This window comes from Jaculus jaculus, chromosome 13 (assembly GCF_020740685.1).
Source record: "Jaculus jaculus isolate mJacJac1 chromosome 13, mJacJac1.mat.Y.cur, whole genome shotgun sequence".
Lineage (NCBI taxonomy): Eukaryota > Metazoa > Chordata > Mammalia > Rodentia > Dipodidae > Jaculus > Jaculus jaculus.
The window spans coordinates 24,819,469-24,840,085 of record NC_059114.1 but is presented as its reverse complement, the minus strand read 5'-3'; the positions used below and the strand labels follow the sequence as shown (position 1 = coordinate 24,840,085).

General features: G+C 48.5%; 1 protein-coding gene across 1 annotated transcript in view; it reads right to left on the bottom strand.

Annotated features, from left to right (window-relative positions):
- Kdm2b (lysine demethylase 2B) overlaps positions 1–20,617 on the bottom strand; it is a 131,303-nt gene that overhangs the window by 57,300 nt on the left and 53,386 nt on the right. Inside the window, exons 7-11 of the mRNA XM_045132118.1 lie at positions 19,203–19,296; positions 17,961–18,114; positions 11,752–11,867; positions 6,001–6,127; positions 2,269–2,741 (exon numbers count right to left, since the gene is read on the bottom strand). Coding sequence (XP_044988053.1) covers positions 2,269–2,741; positions 6,001–6,127; positions 11,752–11,867; positions 17,961–18,114; positions 19,203–19,296 — 964 coding nt within the window. The remainder of the gene's footprint in view (positions 1–2,268; positions 2,742–6,000; positions 6,128–11,751; positions 11,868–17,960; positions 18,115–19,202; positions 19,297–20,617) is intronic.

Here is a 20,617-nt window from a genome sequence, read left to right as displayed (position 1 = left end):
GAAAAGGATTATACTAAGTGAGGTAACCCAGGCCCAGAAAGCCAAGCGCCACATGTTCTCCCTCATATGTGGATCCTAGCTACAGATGATTGAGCTTCTGCTTGAGAAGGAAAATACTTAGTAGCAGAGGCCAGTAAGTTAAAAAGGAGATATAAAGGGAAGAGAAAGGAAGGGAGGAGGGTACTTAATAGGTTGTTATTGTAATATATGTAAGTACAATGATTGAGATGGGGAGGTAATATAATGGAGAATGGAATTTCAAAGAGGAAAGTGTGTGGGGGGAGGGAGGGTATTACCATGGGATTTTTTTTATAACCATGGAAAATGTTAATAAAAATTAAATAAATAAAAATTTTAAAAAAGCAAAAAAAAAAAAAAATACCATGCCTTTAATCCCAGCACTCAGGAGGCTGAGGTAGGAGGATCACTGTGAGTTCAAGGTCAGCCTGAGACTACATAGTGAATTCCAGGTCAGCCTGAGCTAAACTGAGACTCTATCTTGAAAGCCAAAAATAAAACAAGCTGAAAAAAAAAAACAAAAGGCCGGGCATGGTGGCGCACATCTTTAGTCCCAGCACTTGGGAGGCAGAGGTAGGAGGATCACCATGAGTTCAAAGCCACCCTGAGACTACATAGTGAATTCCAGGTCAGCCTGAACTAAGAGTGAGACCCTACCTTGAAAAACCAAAATAAATAAATAAATAATTAACAATAATAACTCACACGAGCTGGGGAGATGGGTCAGTCAGTGGTCAAAGGTACTTGCTTGCAAAGCCTGACAGATGGAGGTTCAATTCCCTAACATCTACATAAAGTGAAAGGCAAAGTGACATGCATGCATTCAGTGTTTGTTTGCAGTGACAAGAGACCCAGTGTTTATGCATGTGTGCACAAACACACACACACACACACACACAGACACACATGCATACGCACTGCAAATAAATTTTATTTATTCACTAATTTTTGTTTTTTTTTCAAGGTAGGGTCTCACTATAGCCCAGGCTTATCTGGATTTCACTATGTAGTCTCAGGGTGGCCTTGAACTCACAGTGATCCTCCTACCTCTGCCTCCTGAGTGCTGGGACTAACGTTGTGCATCATCACGCCCATCTAAATACAGTGCTCAGTGGTAAAGCACCTGCTTATTATGCATGAGATCTGGGATTCCATTCCCCCCCATCACCAAAAAGAAAAGTAAAACAAATGAGGTCCAAAAGGATTAGTGATTTTGTCTAATGGCTCCCTCTACTGGTGTCTCCTGACAGGTTACCTGAAGTGAGGCCCAGGTCTTCTCTGTTGGACTTTCAAGAACTACAGCCCCTGGCTCCCAAGCACCTTCAGAGCAAGGCGGGGGCGATAATATCTTTCCACCCTGGGACCAGACACAATGGTTCTTTAACAAACAAATGAACCACCAACTCCCTAGGAAGAGACCAGTTTCTCACCCCAGTGATCAGCTAGCTTTACTGATGGCAGACACTGCAGCAGGAAGTACAGAGAACATTCCACAGCCTTCCTGCTGCTGTAGGAATTAGGATCCACAGTAGAAGCATTGCTTCTGAATCCTCATCCCGCCTCGGCCATCCACCTGCTCTGGTACCTCTCTGAGTCCACTTCCTCACTGGCTAAATGCAGTCAACAGTAATCTCTCAAACTGAGGCAGTGGCCACAGTCAAAGGCCATAAGGAGGTATGAATGACCTGCTCACCGGACACGGACACACACTCCACAGGACGAACCCAAAACAGCAAGTCTGTCTGATCAAGAGGCGGCAGTTTGTCTCCGAAGCCCAACAGCACATGAGTACTGCGCACATAAAACCTGTCGTGATGGGCTGGAGAGATGGCTTAGCGGTTAGGAGCTTGCCTGTGAGGCTTCAGGACCCTGGTTCAAGGCTTGTTTCCCCAGGACCCACATAAACCACATGCACAAAGTGGTGCATGTATCTGGAATTTGTTTGCAGTGACTGGAGGCCCTGGTGCGCCCATTCTCTCTCTCTGTGTCTGTTCTCAAATAAATAAATAAAATTTAAATTTAAAGAAAGTTATTTCTTAAAAAAAAAAAAAAAACCTGTGGTGATGCCTCAAGATTCCAGCAACTGCTGCTATCATCTAGTGCCCGCCTCCACCCAGAGTCCCTCTGCAGCTCCTAATGGATGCCCAGTTCCTTCGCCCCAGAAAGGCTTATCTGGACACAGGCCCCCTCACAGTGCCTGGATGGATGTCAGAAGAGCAAACCCTAACCCCAGCCTCGACCCCTGCCTACCTTCACACCCTCCAGAAGGGCCTGGGGGTCCTCGATGCCCTCGGGGACGCACTTCTTGTTCTCTGGGAGGGATTCAAGCTTTTCCACCAGGGCTTTCAGGCCTTTTAGTTCAAACTCAGTGAGGTGGGTCCACTTGGTGGAGACCTCTGTGGCGGGGGAGCCCGTGGGTGTTTTTGGGTAGTCTATGGGCATCGTTGTGGACTTCACACTGTCCTCTGACTCATTTGACAAAGTCCTTTTGAGGAACCGCATGGTAGGGGCTTTGGACTTCTTCCCGGAGTTCTCCTGCTCCTCGGAAGGAGTGCTGGTGGGCGACGTGGAACCATCGGCGGGCAGTTTGGGTACCTTATCTGCACCATCTCCCTCTTCCTCCTTTTCCTCCTCCTCCTGGGGCTGCTGTTCACAGGACTCCTCCTCCATCTCCAGCCAGGAATCAGATGAGAAGCCGTCTAGGCTGGCTTTTCTGGGGACATCTGTGAGGGGATGAATCACAAGACACCCCGATGACCACCTAACCTGCTGGAAGCGCAGCAGACTCCACACCCCTAAAGAGAGACAGCAGGAAGGTGGCTACCCTGATGAGGGAGGCCTCGTGGCCCATAAAGGGCCATAGTCTGCCATATACAGGGTCAAACCCCAGCTCTGCTTTCAAGCTCTGTGTGCCCACACAGTTGTTCTGAACACACTTGGCACTTTCCTGTATGCATAAAAACAGGCCAAAGCTAGGTGTGGTGGCACATGCCTTGAATCCCAGCACTTGGGAGAGGCAGAGGTAGGAGGATCACCTTGAGTTTGAGGCCACCCTGAGAACACATAGTGAATTCCAGGTCAACCTGAGCTAGAGTGAGACCCTACATCAAATAACTAAAAATAACGACAACAACCAAAAAAAAAAAAAAAAAGGCAAAAACACTATTCTAGTCATATAAAATAAGTGTGTGTGTGTAACTGTATGGTGTAGTACCCCATACCCTTGTCTGCAGCAAGGTGCCTTTGTCTACAGTGGCCAGATTAGAACATTGGGTGTCCCTCTCTTTATCAAAGTCTTTTTTTTCTTTTTCAAGCAGAGTGAGACAGACAAGAGAAAGACAAAGAGAATGGGTGCTCCAGGGCCTCCAGCCACTGCAAGTGAACTCCAGACACATGTGCCACTTTGTGCATCTGGCTTTATGTGTACTGGGGAATAAAACTGGGGTAGTTACGCTTTGCAAGCAAGTACCTTAACCGCTGCACCATCATCTCTCCAGCCCATGGTCTTGTTTTGAGCCAGAGTCTCTTTACTGACTGCAGAGCTTCCAGACACTGATTATTCTCTGGTCTCTGTTCCCTTGAAGGCCTGCCGTCACAGGTATGTGTGGCCAAGCCCAGCTGTGTTGTGGGATCTGCAGATTTGAACTCTGGAGACCTCAGACCCATACCTCAGGCCATCATGCTTATACAAGAAGCACACCTAACCACTGAGCCATCTCTCTAGTCCTGAAATGTGAAATGTCCTTAACAGGGAGAAAACTTGACAGAAGTTAGGCTGGTAGATGCCCAGGACTGGGGTTTAAGAGAGGAGATAAGGAGATGATAGTTTAGGGTTATAGGTTTCTTTTGGGAGTGATAAAACTATGATGATAGCTGGGCATGGTGGCGCACGCCTTTAATCCCAGCACACAGGAGGCAGAGGTAGGAGGATCCCTGTGAGTTTGAGGCTAGCCTGGGACTAGAGTAAGTTCTGGGTCAGCCTGGGCTAGAGTGAGATTCTATCCCCCCTCACTATATATACATATACATATACATATACATATACATATACATATACATATACATATACATATACATATACATATATGAGTCATATTTATATATGCAGTAATAATTGCAAAAACCTAAGAATAGACTAAAATAACACTAAGTAATCCACTTTTAGTGGGGTTGTTAAGATAAGATATAGCCCTCACTGGCTATGTAGACCAATTTGGCTTCCGATTTTCTAAGATTCACCTGCCTCTGCCTCCCGAGTGCTAGGTTTACAAGCATAAGCCATCATGTTAGACTGCAATTATTCACTTTATTATTATTATTATTTTGGTTTTTTGAGGTAGGGTCTCCCTCTAGCCCAGGGTGGCTTGGAATTCACTATGTACTCTAAGGGTGGCCTTGAACTCATGGAGCGTCTCCTACCTCTGCCTCCCAAGTGTTGAGATGAAAGGCATGCACCACCACACCTGGCCAGAATTACATACTTTAAATGGGTGGATTATATGATGTGTGAACTTTATTTTTAATTTAATATTTATTTATTTGACAGAAAGAAAGAGGGGGAGAGAGGAAGAGAGAGAGAGAGAGAGAGAGAAAGAGAGAGAATGGGTGTATCAGAGCCTCCAGCCACTGCAAATGAACTCCAGACATGTGTGCCTCCTTGTGTATCTGGCTAACATGGGTCCTGGGGAATCGAAGCTGGGTCCTTTGGCTTTGCTGGCAAATGTCTTAACCGCTAAGTTATCTCTCCAGCCCTCAATAGAACTTTAAAAAAAAAATATTACTTGTTTATTTATTTAATAGAGAGAAAGAGGGGGAGGGAGAGAGAGAGAGGGAGGGAGGGAGTGAAAATGGGCACAGCAGGGCCTCCAGCCACTGCAATCAAACTCCAGATGTGTGTGCTCCCTTGTGCATCTGGCTAACGTGGGTCCTGGAGAATCGAACCTGGGTCCTTTGGCTTTGTAGGCAAATACCTTAACCACTAAGCCTTCCCTCCAGACCTCAAAAGAACTTTTATTTATTTACTTGTGAGCAGAGAAAGAGAACTGCAGATGCACCTACCACTTTGAGGATCTGGCTTTACATGTGTGCACTGGGGGTGCTGAACCTGGGCTGATAGGCATTTCAGGCAAGCACCTTTAACCACCAAGCTGTCTCCTCAACACCCCAATAGAGCTTTTCAACTGAAAACTGGAAAAACTTGTCAAGAGACCCACCCCCTCCACAGAGCTGGCCTGCACTGTGGGAACTGGCTACCTTACACAGGCCTGCAACTGTGGAGACAAAACGCCAGACTGTTGAGTGGTGAAGGGGAGCTCTGCTGGTGGTCACAGAGAACAGAGGATTCTTCGCTCTGTGGGGTGTGCCAGGCCGGCTCCCCCGCGCCTCTGCAGAGTCACTGGCTAGAGGTGGCGACTGGGATGCTGGAGGTCACAAGTTCCTTTTTTTGGTCTGTGTATTCCAGGTGGGAAGCAGATAAGCATGGCTGGAGAAATGGCTCAGCAGTTAAGGTGCTTGCTTACAAAGCCAAGTAACCCAGGTTCAATTCTCCACTAGCCACGTAAAGCTAGATGCACAAAGTGGCACATTCATTCACTGGAATTTGTTTGCAGCGGCTGGAGGCCCTGGTGCATCTATTTTGTCTGTCTGTCTGTCTCACTTCTCTCCAAGCTTGAAAATAAATAAGTAAAATATTTAAAAAACAAAAACAGAAAACACTGGGGGCCAAGACCTTCTGTGGACTCTGTTAAAGACAGGGTTTCTCACTGGGCGTGGTGGCACACGCCTTTAATCCCAGCACTCGGGAGGCAGAGGTAGGAGGATCATCATGAGTTCAAGGCCACCCTGAGACTCCATAGTGAATTCCAGGTCACCCTGGGCTAGAATGAGACTCCACCTTGAAAAAACAAAACAAAACAAAACAAAAAAAGGTTTCCGTTCTGGCCTAGGGGTTGCCTCTGGGCTCCGCCCAGGTGGGCTACTCACCAATAAGCATGGATTCTCTCTGGTACTCCTGAGTGAGGTAGGAGCGCTGAGTCACGCAGTACACATATCTCTCCAAGACATACCAGCACATCTCATAATAGAAGGGGTAACGGAACTTGGGTTGGACCTGAAAGCAAAGATGAGGAAGGCAGAGGTCAGTTTCTGAGGAAAATGGGAACAGACGTGGGGGGATACTCCCTGGGGTAGAGGTCATCATCTTAGCAAGAGCACAAACGGCAGAAGGGAAAGATGGGAGGTGTCACTGGCGGGGAGGCAAGAGGGAGGCGCTGGAAGGGGGAGGGTGCCAGCCGCATGCACAGATGAGGCGGGGAAGGGGCCTGAGTGAAGGCATCACTTCATTGGTCCCTGACCTACCCGCCTCAGAAAGTGGCCAGGATCCACTCTGTGTGTCTGTGAGATTTCTCCCTTGACCTGCGGCCAGCACTACGATTGCCTGCAGGTAGGAGCCTGGCCTGACTCCAGGTACAACAGATGCAGCTCCTAGTTCTACAATGTTCTTACACAAACTCTGCTGTCCCTCCCACCCCCTTTAAGCAGCAGAAAGCCACCCCTAATCCTTACCCATCAGCAGACAGGCTACAGAGCATCCTCCTGCTCTCTGGGAGGAAGGCCAAAAGGGGAGGTCGGGATGAGGGGTGTGGCTCACCCACCTTCAGGGGCGAGGCCTCAGAGACGCTCACCTCCTATCACTCTTCTGCAACACCCACCTACACTACCCACCTGTATTTCCACCAGGCGTTCCCAGGACACAAGTCCCCAGTGTGGCAAAAGTGAGACGTCTGTCACCACGGGATACACACCCAGTTTGGAGGCAGAGTCTGAACGGAGATCCTCTCTGGCTATTTCTTACCAGTGAGGAAGCAAAGGTGGAGACCATGTGTAGGAATAGAGAGAGATCTAGACCCCAAGGGGATTCTGACAAGCCTATCAGTGAAAGATGGGAAGAAGGAACACCGCTGATGGCCCCAGCATAGAGGAACTTTTCTAGAAGCTGTATCCTGAGTAGGCAAGGGAACAGTAAGGGTATCGCAGGGTGACATGGTCTCCCACCACAGAACCCTCTCCTCGTCCAGACACTTCATAGTGGGTCTTGCATACCCCCCCCCCACATGCCTAGTCTGCTCCCTTGCCATTTTGCCAAGTGTGTGTCTGGGGGTGGGGAGTCAGAGACCTCTTCTTCATGTTGCCCTTCCTTCGGGAACACCTGGAGTTTGGAGTGAGGCAAGCATGCCCCATTCCCAGCCGCCCTTGCTCTTTCCTGACAGTAGAGGGTGGCATGATAGCTTTGGGATAAAGACAAATATTCAAGTCCTATATTTCCCTAAAATTTATTTTCCTGTGATTATCCAAGTGTCCACCTGGAAACCTCCCCCCCGCCCCGCCCGCCCCGCCCCACCCCGCCCCGTGTTCTCGACTTGTTGGTTACTCCGGTTAACTTAGTTCTCAGCTTTAAGGCCCGTTCCCCACGTTCAGGGGTTCCCTGCTTCCATCTGCATACTGGGTGCGTTTGCTCTCCCTGCCTCTGGTGGACAATGTACTTATAAATGAGAACATGGTCATTGCATGCTTTGCAGCTCCGTGGGTAGATGCATGAAGTTGGGATTATAATCTAGTGTTTTCCTTGGCTCCAGCTACTTTCTGAGAATCCCAGTTTCACTTCTGGGATAGTTTAAATCTTTTTTTTTTTTTTTTTTTTTTTTTTTTGGTTGTTGTTACTGATCAGCACCCCCTGGAGTTTACAAAAAGAGAGGAACACTTGAGCATGAAGCAGACCTTGACCTCCTATGACAAGGGATTTTTGGGGGGGGCCTTAGCCCCACTCCTATTCCGGAGCAAAGGCCAAACGATTTTGAAATAATTGCCAATCCCTAAAGTGCAAGCTAAGGAAGAAAGACCCTCACTCATATATCTCCTGAGATAGTAAACTTGATAGATGAATCTTTGTTTTTTGACTTTTCAAAAACAATTTGGACAATCCAAGCCACTATGCCATTGATGAGCACTGTGACACCTGAGAATCCTTCTAGATTTGGGGTGAAAAAAATTGAAGGGAGGCTGTATTTCAGGAGGGAAAGACAAATTTCCCCTCTTTTTTGCTGAACCCAAGGGAAACTAGGCTGGGTAAGAACAAATGCTGATGAAGGAATTTGAGTTTGCTATTTAAATTTAAAAAAAAATTTTTTTTTTTTTTCCAAGAGAGGTCTGCGGGAAACAAAATTCGCAAAAATGGACTTACAAGTGGGTTGTCGCCTTCCACCCTTCGCCTTCAAAACGTTTCAGCCACATGCCTGGGAACATTAAACATACGATTGCTCAATATTATTTGGTGACAAACTTGGAGCCTCACCAAATTGAGTTGTTAACCGACCTCCGTCCAAAACAAAAGACGAGGCAGTGAGAAAGCATGCCCTGCTCCCTGGAGGACAATCAATCCCTAGTGGACTGAGTTTGAGTTACAAAGGCCCGTGTGAGTAGCCCTGGCCAGAGCCTTTCATCAGAGGCCCAAGTCACCCAGGAACTGAGTGGCCTTTAGAGAACTGAAGATGTCTCAGTGCGCCTAGATCTTTCAGATCTCAAGGAACTGAAAAACTAGAATGAGGGTGGGTGGAAGTATCTTAAAATGTGCTTTTCTCCTGGAAAAAAAAAAAAATCAATGGTGGGGAAAAAAATCCAATGGTTGGGGGAAGAGGAGAGGAAAGATAAATTATTTGCAATTTCCAAACAGATTCATTGGCCGCAAGGAGAGGGTACAGAACAGGGGTGCCGGCATTACCTTTTCTGGGAAAGCTGTTTTCACTAGAGCCATTAAGGAAAAAAAAGATAAGCATAAGAAAGACAGCAGTTTGATGAGTGATTATTTGGACCATTTCTATCCTTATTAGCCTAAGGAGTATTAAAAGTATGTGGGGATTGTTGTGACATGATCTTAAAAGAAGCAGGCAGCAGTCTACTCTGGTGCAGCGCTCCTCTTAACTTCAGAGTTGGGGAGACTGGTCCACATAGGAAGGATATGGCAATCTAGCGGTCCCCAAGGGCCTGCACCCGTTCACGCTGCTGTACGGTCCAGGACGCGGCAGGGTGAGGTCGCCTACCATCCAGCTCAGAAAACTGAAACCGCTTCCTAAATCTGGGAGAAATTTGAGGTGCCTGGTCTCAATCGGGGATCCCCACCCTGAGCCACAAAGGCAAATTCCTTTCCTAGCTCAAACTCACTCTGAGGGGCTTGCACACTGACAGTTTCTTCGTCCCCGACTTCTGTGTTTGGTTTCCAAGTAAAGCCATGTTTTAGAACTCTGGAAGAAAACTATTTTTAAATGGTCATAACCTTAAAGGAACTCACAGAGATGTAAAGAATTAAGCTGTAGTGAGCTGACAAGGAGACTTGGCATTTTATCTGGCTTCCAGGACTCTTCCCCCCCCCCCCAGTGCCTTTTGTCTGCCTTGGCTCCTATGACATAAACAATTGGGCCTTGTAGCCAAGCCTGTCTCCAAAGACCAGAAATCAAAGCAGATTAAAAAGCCTGCTGCTGTTTCCAGCCCAGCCTGTCCCTCACCCCCGGCCCCCCTGCTCCAGCCAGCAACCTGCTTCAGAGAAGCCAGATGGAGTGCCCACTCAGAGAACAGGGACCAGGGACCTTGGGGGAGGGGCTCTGACATGCATCTTGATGTGGTGAGATATTTCACCAGAGCACAGCATGATGCTGGGTCCCTCCATTACCCTGCCTCTGGCCTTGAGTGACACTCGTGGGGGAGGGGAGCCAGGCTCCTGGGGGAACGATGGGGCCCAGATGCTCTGAGATGCACAATCAGATCCCCATGGGAGGGGACAGCTGCCCAGTAAGTTGCCTTTAGAAATCCTAGTCTGAGAGGCTTTCGGGAATTGCCTGGAAAGTCTGAGCCTGACTTTACCCTTTAGAGCTAGGTTTCCAGCCACACCTGCTGGTCAGCTCACAGCAGACTGGCCTGCTCTTCAGGGTCAGCCAAAGACCAAAGAATGGCTGGCTAGAGCCCCAAAGGCACTTGACTCAGATTGAAAGGCAATCATTTGTACTCAACTTCCTTTCTCCAGAATAGCACAGACAGGAGGCTCCAGAGCTAGGCTAAGCTAGCTATGCTCGGCCAGGACAGTATGGCAGGTAGGCAACAGAGAAAGGGGAAAGCGAAAGTCCACAAAACAAGGGGTTTGCCCAGGGTCCCGGCCCAGCCCCGGGTTCCTGCAGACCTCCATTAACTGGAAAATTGAGACACGCCCTGGGAGGACCCAGTTCCCCTCACACTGGGACCTCTAAGGTATGGCGCAGACTGACTGAGGTGTGTGAATTCATCAACGAGCCTGGAAAGACACATTTGGTCCAGAGGAGTAGGACCTGCTTCTTTGGGGTCCAGGCATATCAACACCTTTCTGGGGCCAAAAAGCCACCTATAAGACAAATGCCAAGAACAAATAGCATAGGGTCTGGTCATACAATAGAACTATTCAGCCATAGGAAGAAATGAGGTGCAGACACATGCTACAACATGGATGAACTTTGAAAGCATGCTGAGTGAAGGAGGCCAGACATCAAAGGGTCCATATTTTATTGTAAGATTCTATTTATATCAAATGCCAGACCTAGCAAATCCACAAAGGAAGGGGCTGTTGGGGTTGAAGGAAGAGGGGAGTGGGGAGTGACTATTAATGGATATAAGGTTTCATTCAGGGGTGATGGAAATGTTCTGGAATTAGTGGTGATGGTTACGTACTAAAAAACAAGTGTGTAATTCAAATGGTGAGTTTTATGGCATGTGAATTTTACCTTAATTAAAAGAAATATTTAAATAGTCATGTAAAAGCAAAAAAAAAAAAGAGGAGGAAGAAATAGGACTCTGCTTCAGGACTCGAGTTTCTGGCCCTTGGCCCTGTAGCAGATGTGTGAGGGTCACATGGCTAACCACCAGAAAGAGGGGAGCAAAATCCCAGTCATCAAAGGTATTCAGGAAAAACTTGTGGAGCAAAGGGCACATTTCACCCTTGTCCTGGGTCATGGGGCGGGAGAGACCTGATATCTGAGAAACCCTCACCCATGTTGTCACTGGGGAGGGCAGAGGGAAGCCTCAGCCCTGAGGGGTTGACGCACGCCCAGCAGACGCAGAGACCAGTTTGGAGAAAGGACCTATGGGCTCACAAACACGGGCTTCCTCCACCTCAGACTTCAGTCCCCCAAGAAATGAACGCACAGCACAGACTAGACCTTGGACCAGGCTGGGCCTCTTCCCAAGGGCCCCACTCTCTACAAACACAGGCAATAAGAACCTCTCACACTCCTTTCTACCTGGACCAAGAAGGGAAAGGCTAGATCCCATGCTGCTCTCTCCAGATACAAGAGACTTCCTCTTCCACAAGAGACGTTTGTTTTTAGACAGTGTTCCATGTAGCTGTGCTAGCCTCGAATTCTCTATACAGCCAAGGCTGGCCTCGAACTCCTGAATCTCTTATATCTACCTCTCAAGTGCTGGGACGTTCAGTACACACCACCAAGCCCAGCTTTTCCACCAGGGTTTTGTCTGTCTCGGGACTGAAATTGAACAGAAACCCCAGGAGCCTGAGGGAAGGGCTCTTGTGGAGATCTGCCAGTTCTCTGCAGAACCAGGACCAAGGCCTGGCTTGAGACGGAGAGTGGGAGGGGAAGGGAAACTGCAGAGGCCTTAAGAAAGGTTGGCACATCCCCACAAACGAAGGCACCTCCTTACCCGGGTTCTGTCCTCGATCTCGTAGATCCGCAGCTGCATGGGCACGTTGAAACTGTGCAGGATGTTCCCGCCAAACACCAAAGAGTCAACCGGGGTGTATACTGCATGGATCCAACCTGGGCGAAGGAGGCAAACGGAGGATGAGCCCTGTCGCCCTCACAAGACAGCACACAGGAGGGCATGGGCAGGGGGACGCCTGGCAACATTTGATACAGATCACCGAGGGTCCTGGACAGCCCTGGGGACCTCAGCCAAAGGCAGATGGTTAGAATCCGCGTGCCAGCCCCCCACCTTAAGGACCTTGATGACAAAGGCTTCTTCCTGAGATCTAGCTGTAGCCAACAGTGAGGCAGCCCTGGCCCTGGCCTCTGTGCTGAGCCACAGCTGGAGGGCTCCACCCAGGCGGCCTATCTGCCTTTTCCTCAACCCTGGAGGCAACAGTGTCGGGAGAGGTGGCCCACGATGGCTCTCAGCTGTAACTACGGATGACCCCCTGCCACAGCAGCAGGGCCCAGATACTCCTTTTCCTTCAGTCTACCTTGTTGGGATCAAATCCACGGAGGCCCATTTCCAGGTTGGTCTCCTCAGCCCCAGGATACCTGCACCCCCGCCTCAGCTCTGCTTCTCCACCCTGCCCCACATGCTGAGTGCGGTGACACGTCTCCTGCAGAATGCAACTTTCTTAACACCGTAGGCCCACAGCTGGTCACCTCCCCAGGCTCCCCACTTTATCAGGTGAGTCCAACTTACAGTCCACAGGCCAAATGGGTCCCAGGATAGTTACAAATATGACCCAGTGCATTTGTAAATAACAATATCATGTTGCAATGTTAAAAGGTCGGATACTTTTACAAGGGCTTCCAGGCTTCAGCTCATTAATGCTCACAGAAACCCTACCAAGGATGTACTATTTATTTTATACCCAATTTACAGGTGAAGATACTAAGGCATGGAAAAGTTATGTATCAGATATATATAGATATAGATACAGGCCAGAGAGATGGCTAAGTGGTTAAAGCACTTGTCTGTGAAGCCTAAGAACCTAGGTTTGATTCGCCAGTACCCACATAACCCAGAAGCACATACATGTTGGCACATGCGTCTGCAGTTCATTTGCAATCGCTACAGGCCCAGACATGCCCATTCTCTGTCTCTATCTCTCAAATAAATAAAAATAAAATACTTTTAAATATAAATAGGTACTTTAATAATGTACTTCCTTTTTTTTTTTTTTTTTTTGAGGTAGGGTTTCACTCTAGCTCAGGCTGACCTGGAATTCACTATGCAGTCTCAGGGTGGCCTCAAACTTGTTTTGTTTTTTTTCAAGGTAAGGTCTCATTCTTGCCCAGTCTGACTTCAAATTCACTATGTCTCAGGGTGGCCTTGAACTCATGGGAATCCTCCTACCTCTGCCTCCCAAGTGTTGGGATTAAAGGTGTGTACCACCATGCCCTGCCTTGTATCAGATTTACTTTTGTTTTTTTTTCCGTGGTAGGGTCTCACTCTAGCCCAGGCTGACCTGGAATTCACTATGGAGTCTCAGGGTGGCCTTGAACTCGCAGCAATCCTCCTACCTCTGCCTCCCAAGTGCTGGGATTAAAGGCGTGCACCACCACACCCAGCTTACTTTTTATTTTTATTTATTGATTTGCAAGCAGAGAGAGATAGAGCAAAGAGAGACAGATAATATGGGTGTGTCAGAACCTCTAGCCTCTGCAAAAGAACTCCAGGTGCATGTGACCCTTTGTGTATCTAGCTTTATGTGGGACAGGAAACTGGACCTAGGTAGTTAGGCTTTGCAGGCAAGCACTTTAGCCACTGAACCATCTCTCCAGCCCCAGATGTATCTTTAATATTTTATTTATTTATTTAAGAGAGAGAGGCAGATAGAAAATGGGCATACCAGGGCCACCAGCCACTGCAAACAAAATCCAGACATGTGCCACCTTGTGCATCTGGCTAAGGTGGGTACCGGGAAATTGAACCTGGGTCCTTGGGCTTCACAGACAAGTGTCTTAAGAGCTAAGCCATCACTCCAGGCCTTGTATCAGATTTTTAAACCCAGGAAATTATCTTCTACCTGGTCTGTGAAGGCTAGAGAAAAGACAGTCACCTAATTTACTCAACCGATCACTGACACACCTTTATTCAGACTGGCCACATGTGGCTCCTGGCTAACCAAATGAATACACAGCTAGGGAACAGACAGCTTTTTTTTTTTTTTAATTTTATTTATTTATTTATTTATTTGAGAGCGACAGACACAGAGAGAAAGACAGATAGAGGGAGAGAGAGAGAATGGGCGCGCCAGGGCTTCCAGCCTCTGCAAACAAACTCCAGACGCGTGCGCCCCCTTGTGCATCTGGCTAACGTGGGACCTGGGGAACTGAGCCTCGAACCGGGGTCCTTAGGCTTCAGAGGCAAGCGCTTAACCGCTAAGCCATCTCTCCAGCCCGACAGACAGCTTTTTAGTACTCCATTTTGCAGATGCTAAAATTGAGGCTCAGAGGAGGAGAGTCACTTTGTAAACAAAGTAACAGCTGGCAAGGAAAGCAGCTCTATTTTCAGTATGACTGCACTGCTCCAGAGTCCCAGGGGATGGGCACAGGAACACACCAGGGAAGCAGGGAGAAATAAAAGACAGAAGCAAAGCCAGACGTGGTGGCGTACACCTTTAATGCCAGCACTGGGAAGGCAGAGGTAGGAGGATCACAGTGAGTTTGAGGCCACCCTGAGACTACATAGTGAATTCCAGGTCTGCCTGGACTCGAGTAAGATCGTACCTTGAAAAACAAAACAAACAAAAAGACAGAGGGAAAGACAAGGTCAGACAGAACAGGGGAACTCCAAGTAGAAGACAGAAGAGGGACAGCCAGAGAGGAAGGGGCAGCCAGAGAGCCAAGGGTGACCCTAAGACTCAGCTTTTGTCCCCCAACCACGTGCTAATTACTTCAAAGGACATTTCGGGGGAGCCTAGCCACCTACCCCTACTGGCCCAAGCAACTCCAGTCTCGTAGAGTCACAGTCAGCCACTACTGCTGGAACCATGGCTGCCAACGATGGCTGTCCCTGCTGGAGGCAGAGCTTGACAGTTGTTAATGGAAAGCAAAGGAGACACTGTCACCAAGGGCCAGATGCCACCGGGCACGGAAACAGAGATTTTACTTTATTTAACCTCATTCCGTTTTGCTCCCAAGGTCTCTGGCTTGGGCCATTGGAAGCAGCTGCTCTGTGACCAGCATGCCATTGCAGGAGACCATGGAACCCGCTGGGCCTTCCCACCTTCTGTGCAGAAGGTCAATGGCTGCTGCCTTTAAAGACTCTAGGCTTCCACATTCATGCATCTCCCACCTCCGCTGCCAGCCGGCTGATCTCGTGGAACATTTCTGTTTTCACCAAGCACAGATACACTTACCTGCTACTGTCATTACCACCACGGGCAGTATAACTGAGGCACTGGGGATGGCAGGAGACTCAAGGTCCTATTTGTGCCTCTCTTTCTTTCCTTCTTTTCTTTTCTTTTTATTTATGTTTTTCGAGGCAGGGTCTCACTCTAGCCCAGGCTGACCTGAAATTCACTATGTAGTCTCAGGCTGGCCTCAAACTCCTACCTCAGCTTCCCAAGTGCTAGGATTAAAGGCACGTACCACCACACCCAACTGTACGTTTTTCTTTCTTTCTTTTTTTTTTTTGGTTTTTCGAGGTAGGGTCTCACTGTAGCCCAGGCTGACCTGGAATTCACTATGGAGTCTCAGGGTGGCCTCGAACTCACAGCAATCCTCCTACCTCTGCCTCCCGAGTGCCGGGATTAAAGGTGTGCGCCACCACGGCCGGCAACTGTACGTTTCTTTATCGACCCACCAACCTTCCTATCCAAGACCAAACACAGAAGTCTGGTTTCCAGACTGTCTTCAGTGCCAATCCCCATGTGACAAGGGGATAGCATCAGACAGTCCCCACTCCTGACACCAGAAGGAAATAGTCCCTTGCGTATGGGGAATCTGTCGAGGAAGAACTCAGTTTCAATCAACGTTAACATTAGTTTGGGAAAGGATATCATCTATATAAATCCTTACTTATCAGCCTAGACCTGTCCTGGTCTCCTGCAGGGGGAAACAGACACACCAGACTTCTATCTATTATCCTGATATGCGCAAAGAGGAAAACAGGAGACAGATGTTGTGACAAGGAAGCAAGGAGGCAATGGGTATGAGCAGATATTTAAGGGATTCTAGAAGCTTCTACCATTGGTATTCTTTCCCATCCCAGGGCCACAGAGATGGATTAAGTAGCCTCCCCGATCACAGTGGCTGCTGAGTCCCTCCCCGAGACTTGCTTCCATTGGCTTCATTCATGATGACACTTGGGAAGCCTGAAACAGTCATCTTAGTCTGTGACTGGGCATGAGAGGCTAGCCATCTGCCACCATCAACACATAGCCTAATTCAGGCCAAGCGGACCAGGGATGGATGTAGCCACAGAAGGAATGGGTTGACCCACAAAACCCACTGCTGGGTGGTCTCTGGGACCTGCAGGGGGCTGCAGATAGCAAAGGCACAAGGAGTCTCATCCACAACCCTGATGCTCAGAAGTGAATTGGCAAGCTCCTCATATCTGTCTTCACATTCACTTATTTATTTATTGGTTTTTCAAGGTAGCGTTTCACTCTAGCCCAGGCTGGCCTGGAATTCACTAGAGAGTCTCAGGGTGACCTCGAACTCACTGTGATCCTCCTACCTCTACCTTCCGAGTGCTGGGATTAAAGGCATGCGCCACCACGCCCAGCTTGTTTTTTTTTCAAGGTAGGGTCTCACTCTAGCCCACGCTGATCTGGAATTCACTATGTAGTTTCAGGGTGGCCTCAAACTCACAACAATCTTCCTATCTCTGCCTTCCAAGTGCTGGGATTAAAGGTGTGTGCCACCACGTCCAGCTGAGTACCTTTTTTTTTTTATTCTGAAATGTATTCTTATTGCCTCTGCTCATCTCTAGGAACTGTATCTGTGCATCCAAACCACCACAGGTCAAAAATACCTGGGAGAAAAAAACTGTTTCTATACTGAACATACAGACTCATTTCTTATTGTTATTTCCTAAACAACATAATATACCAGCTACTTACATAGCATTTACATTGAGTCAGACATTATAAGTGATCTAACGATGGATTTTGGTATCTACAGAGTGCCATAACTAGCCTCTTTCTTTCTTTCTTTTTTTGTTTTTGTTTTTGTTTTTGTTTTCGAGGCAGGGTCTCACTCTAGCTCAGGCTGACCTGGAATTCACTATGTAGTCTCAGGATGGCATCAAACCCACAGCGATCCTCCTACCTCTGCCTCCCAAGTGCTGGGATTAAAGACATGTGCCACCACACCTGGCAGAACTAGCCTCTTTCAACTGGCTAGTTGTGGCTAACATATATCTCTTAAGATTAACAACCCAATTCCTCCTTCAAACTCTTACCAGTTGAGGTTTTCAGACTCCTCTCTCTTCAGGTTGACGTCTCATCCAATGTATGATGGTGGAGAGGTACTCAACCTCCCACACGTGGCTTAGCCTCTCCATTTACACAGTGGATGTCCCCTCCCTTACCCTATGTAGAATGTTTTCATCAATGCGGCATAAGAGCCACCTTCCTAACCCCTAGGCCCCTGGCCACATCCATAGTAACTCAGACTATAACCAGCCCATATAGCCCTCAGTCCATCTCTAAGGAAATGCAGCCCGTGGGTTTGCGGCTCACTCAGTCCCTCACCACCCTGGGAAATGTCACTGCAGTTTTATACATGAGAACACACTGAGGCAGCGGGACCCAAAATCCCAGTGACTTCCCCTGTTCCTCCTTGGAGCTTACATCCCAAATCCTTGGGGTACACTCATCCATAGTACATAAGGGCCTTGTCATCATGTCACAAAGAAATCTGTAGAGGAGCCCCAGAAAAGGCATTCAAAGGTCCTCTGAACCCCTTAAAGGAGGGCCTGTGGCTTTTCTAAGGGACAGAAGTGTTGCCCACAGGCATGGAGATGCCTGAGACCTGCATTCCTCGGGGACTATCAATGGCCCATCCAACCAGTCGGCCCACAGAAACCATCACTTGGCCTGTAACCCTGGCTGAGGCCAGAGGGCCTCAGGAGACTGTTCTGAACACCACGGGTGCCAGTGGTGGTTGATGGGATCCCTGCAAACCACATGGACTTAATGGACTTACCAGAAGGGATGAAAAATGTGTAGCCTTGTTTCAGCTCAATTCTTTGGCACCGTTCCACACGGTCTCCCAGAAAGATGTCGCTCTGTTTGCCTGACAGCACCCACTCCTCATACAGTGCCAAATTGTGCAGGGTTGGAGGGATCAGCCAAAAGATCTTGGGAAGAAAAGGAGGCAGTTAAGCCAAAGTGTCTGATTCCTTCCAGGCCCTGGCACAATCAAATACAGCCCCACCTGCCTAGGGAGACAGGGGGAAGGGAAATACATCCATCTCTCTGCCTCCCCTCCCCAACCCTTCCCTACCGCCCCCCCATCACCAAAAGGGCCCAAAGGGTCTCTGAGAAAACAGGGAAGGTTATGGCCACTTCAAAGGAATCTCCATTTCAGATGAAATACCAAGGCAGAAATACTTCCTACTCTGGTGAAGCTTTTTTTTTTTTCCTCCTGAGCCACAAGCTTGTCTGGAAGGGAGAGAATTTCCTAAGTTAAATGATAAAATGGCCCAATAAATAAACCCAGCCTGTGTTCATTTTGGAAGAGGGAAAACATCTGGAATCAAGTGAGTTGACTTCCTCCCAGAATCTCTTCCAACATGGCCTTGTTTAAAGCAAATGCACATGCAGACCCGGCCGGGCTGGGCACATGCGGGTGTTCTCAAGAAACGCCCACATCCACGCAGGGATGCTGCACGGTCATCTCGCACATAAAAGCAGACAAAGCAGGAGCACCCTGAATGTGTCCCCTGTCTTCCTTTCTGGCAGTGACATCTGTCTCCACTGTAAAATGTTCTTGGTTGGAGGCAGGTGGTGCAGGCAACTAGACTGTGAAGTTCAAAGTCCAAGTGGCACACGCCTTTAATCCCAGGAGGCAGAGGTAGAAGGATCTCTGTTGAGTCTGAGGCCGCCCTGGGACCGCATAGTGAATTCCAGGTCAGCCTGGGCTAGAACAAGATCTAACCTCAAAAGACAAAAAACAAAACAAAACAAAACAAAACAAAAACACAAAAAACACCCGGTGTCAGCTGAGGGAGTTCATGTTGAAGGGTCTTGGCAGCCAAAGTTAGCTGCAAACTAGGGGAAGGTGCTTACGACACTGGCCTGGACAAGTGGATGTAAAGGAGGCAGACAGCCAAGAGGTGCATTTGGCTTAGGGGATGGAGTAGCCCTGAAGGGCAAGGGGCTGGCTAGAGGAATGCGGCAAAAGAGACACACAGAGCCAGAGATGCGCAAAATGCCTGTAACTCACCTTCCCACCACGGAAAACATGGTACCACACAGAAGTGCCTCCAAAGTCAATGTGGAAGTCAGTGAAACAGCCTTTCACGCTCATCAGACAGTACCTGCAGCACAGAGGCAGGAATGGGGCAGAAGAAACAGGTCAGCACTCAACCACGGAGGCCAGCAGATCTCCAGAGCAGCCTGGCCTGCTGACCTTTGCTAAAGGTTGCCACTGGGAACTTTTCTTTCTTTCTTTTGGTAAAATCCAAATCTAAAACGGAGTTTCCCCTTTGGGGGATGCCCCTGTGGTCAGGTGGCAAATCTTAATCATGGGCCACCTACCCCACAGGCTGGGGATAGCATCTTGGTTTTCAGGTTCCCAAGAGCACTGGCAACCACAGGCCACCACCATCAGTTAACCCCCCCGCCCCATCCCCACTCAATTTCTTTCTTTTCCTTCCCAGCTCTGATACCTGCAGCTCTCCCACGCTGCCAGCCCCCTTTGTAGCAGCTGGCTGTCCCTAGAATTCAGTTGTAAACCACCCTAGACTTGCCAATTACCAGTCCCCACTCATCTCATTCACTCAATTCAGTGAGGCATGGCGCTGAGAGAAACGAGCAAGAATGCAGAAGACCCTTGTGGATGAGACCTTCTCCAGGGAGCAACATACAGGAACAGTTAAAATGGTGAGACAACCACAATGGATGACCAAGTAAGCAATGTGGCCAGAAAAGCCCACCAATGTGATTCCTGATACATGGAATGTCCAAAGTAAGCAAATCCAAGCACACAGGTCAGTGGTGGCCAGCGGCCATGGTGGGAGGGATGAGGAGTGATGCTAATGAGTCCAGGGTCCCCCTATGGGTGATGGAAATGTTTTAAAGTGATTGCGGTTGCACAGCTCTGTAAACAATATATTAAGAACCATTTGGAGGGCTGGAGAGATAGCTCAGGGTTTAAGGCACTTGCCTGCAAAGCCAGGTTCAATTCCCCAGTACCCATATAAAGCTAGATGCACAAAGGTGCACATGCATCTGGAATTTGCAGTAGCCTAAGGCTCTGACACACCCATTCCCCCCCCCCGCTTGCAAATAAATAAGAATATATACATATTTTGAAGACCCATTGGGTTGCACACTTTTCATAGGTAAATGGTATATGAATATCTCAACAAAGCTGTCTTTTGCCCCCTCCCAAAAAAAAAGTGCAGGGAATTAAAGAAATCCTTGGAGGTGTTGGCTGGGCAAAGGGGGGATGGAGGAGAAACTCCTGTGTTAGGCTTGGGGTGGAGGATGTGCATTCAAGAAGAGAGGGAACCCTGGCCAGCAGCTTCCTCCCCTCCAGATCACCAGTAGGAGCAACAGAGCCCGCCCTTCCTTGAAGGAACACAAGGTCTCCACTCCAACATGCTTCCTCCCCTAGTGGTGGGCAGAGCCTGAGGG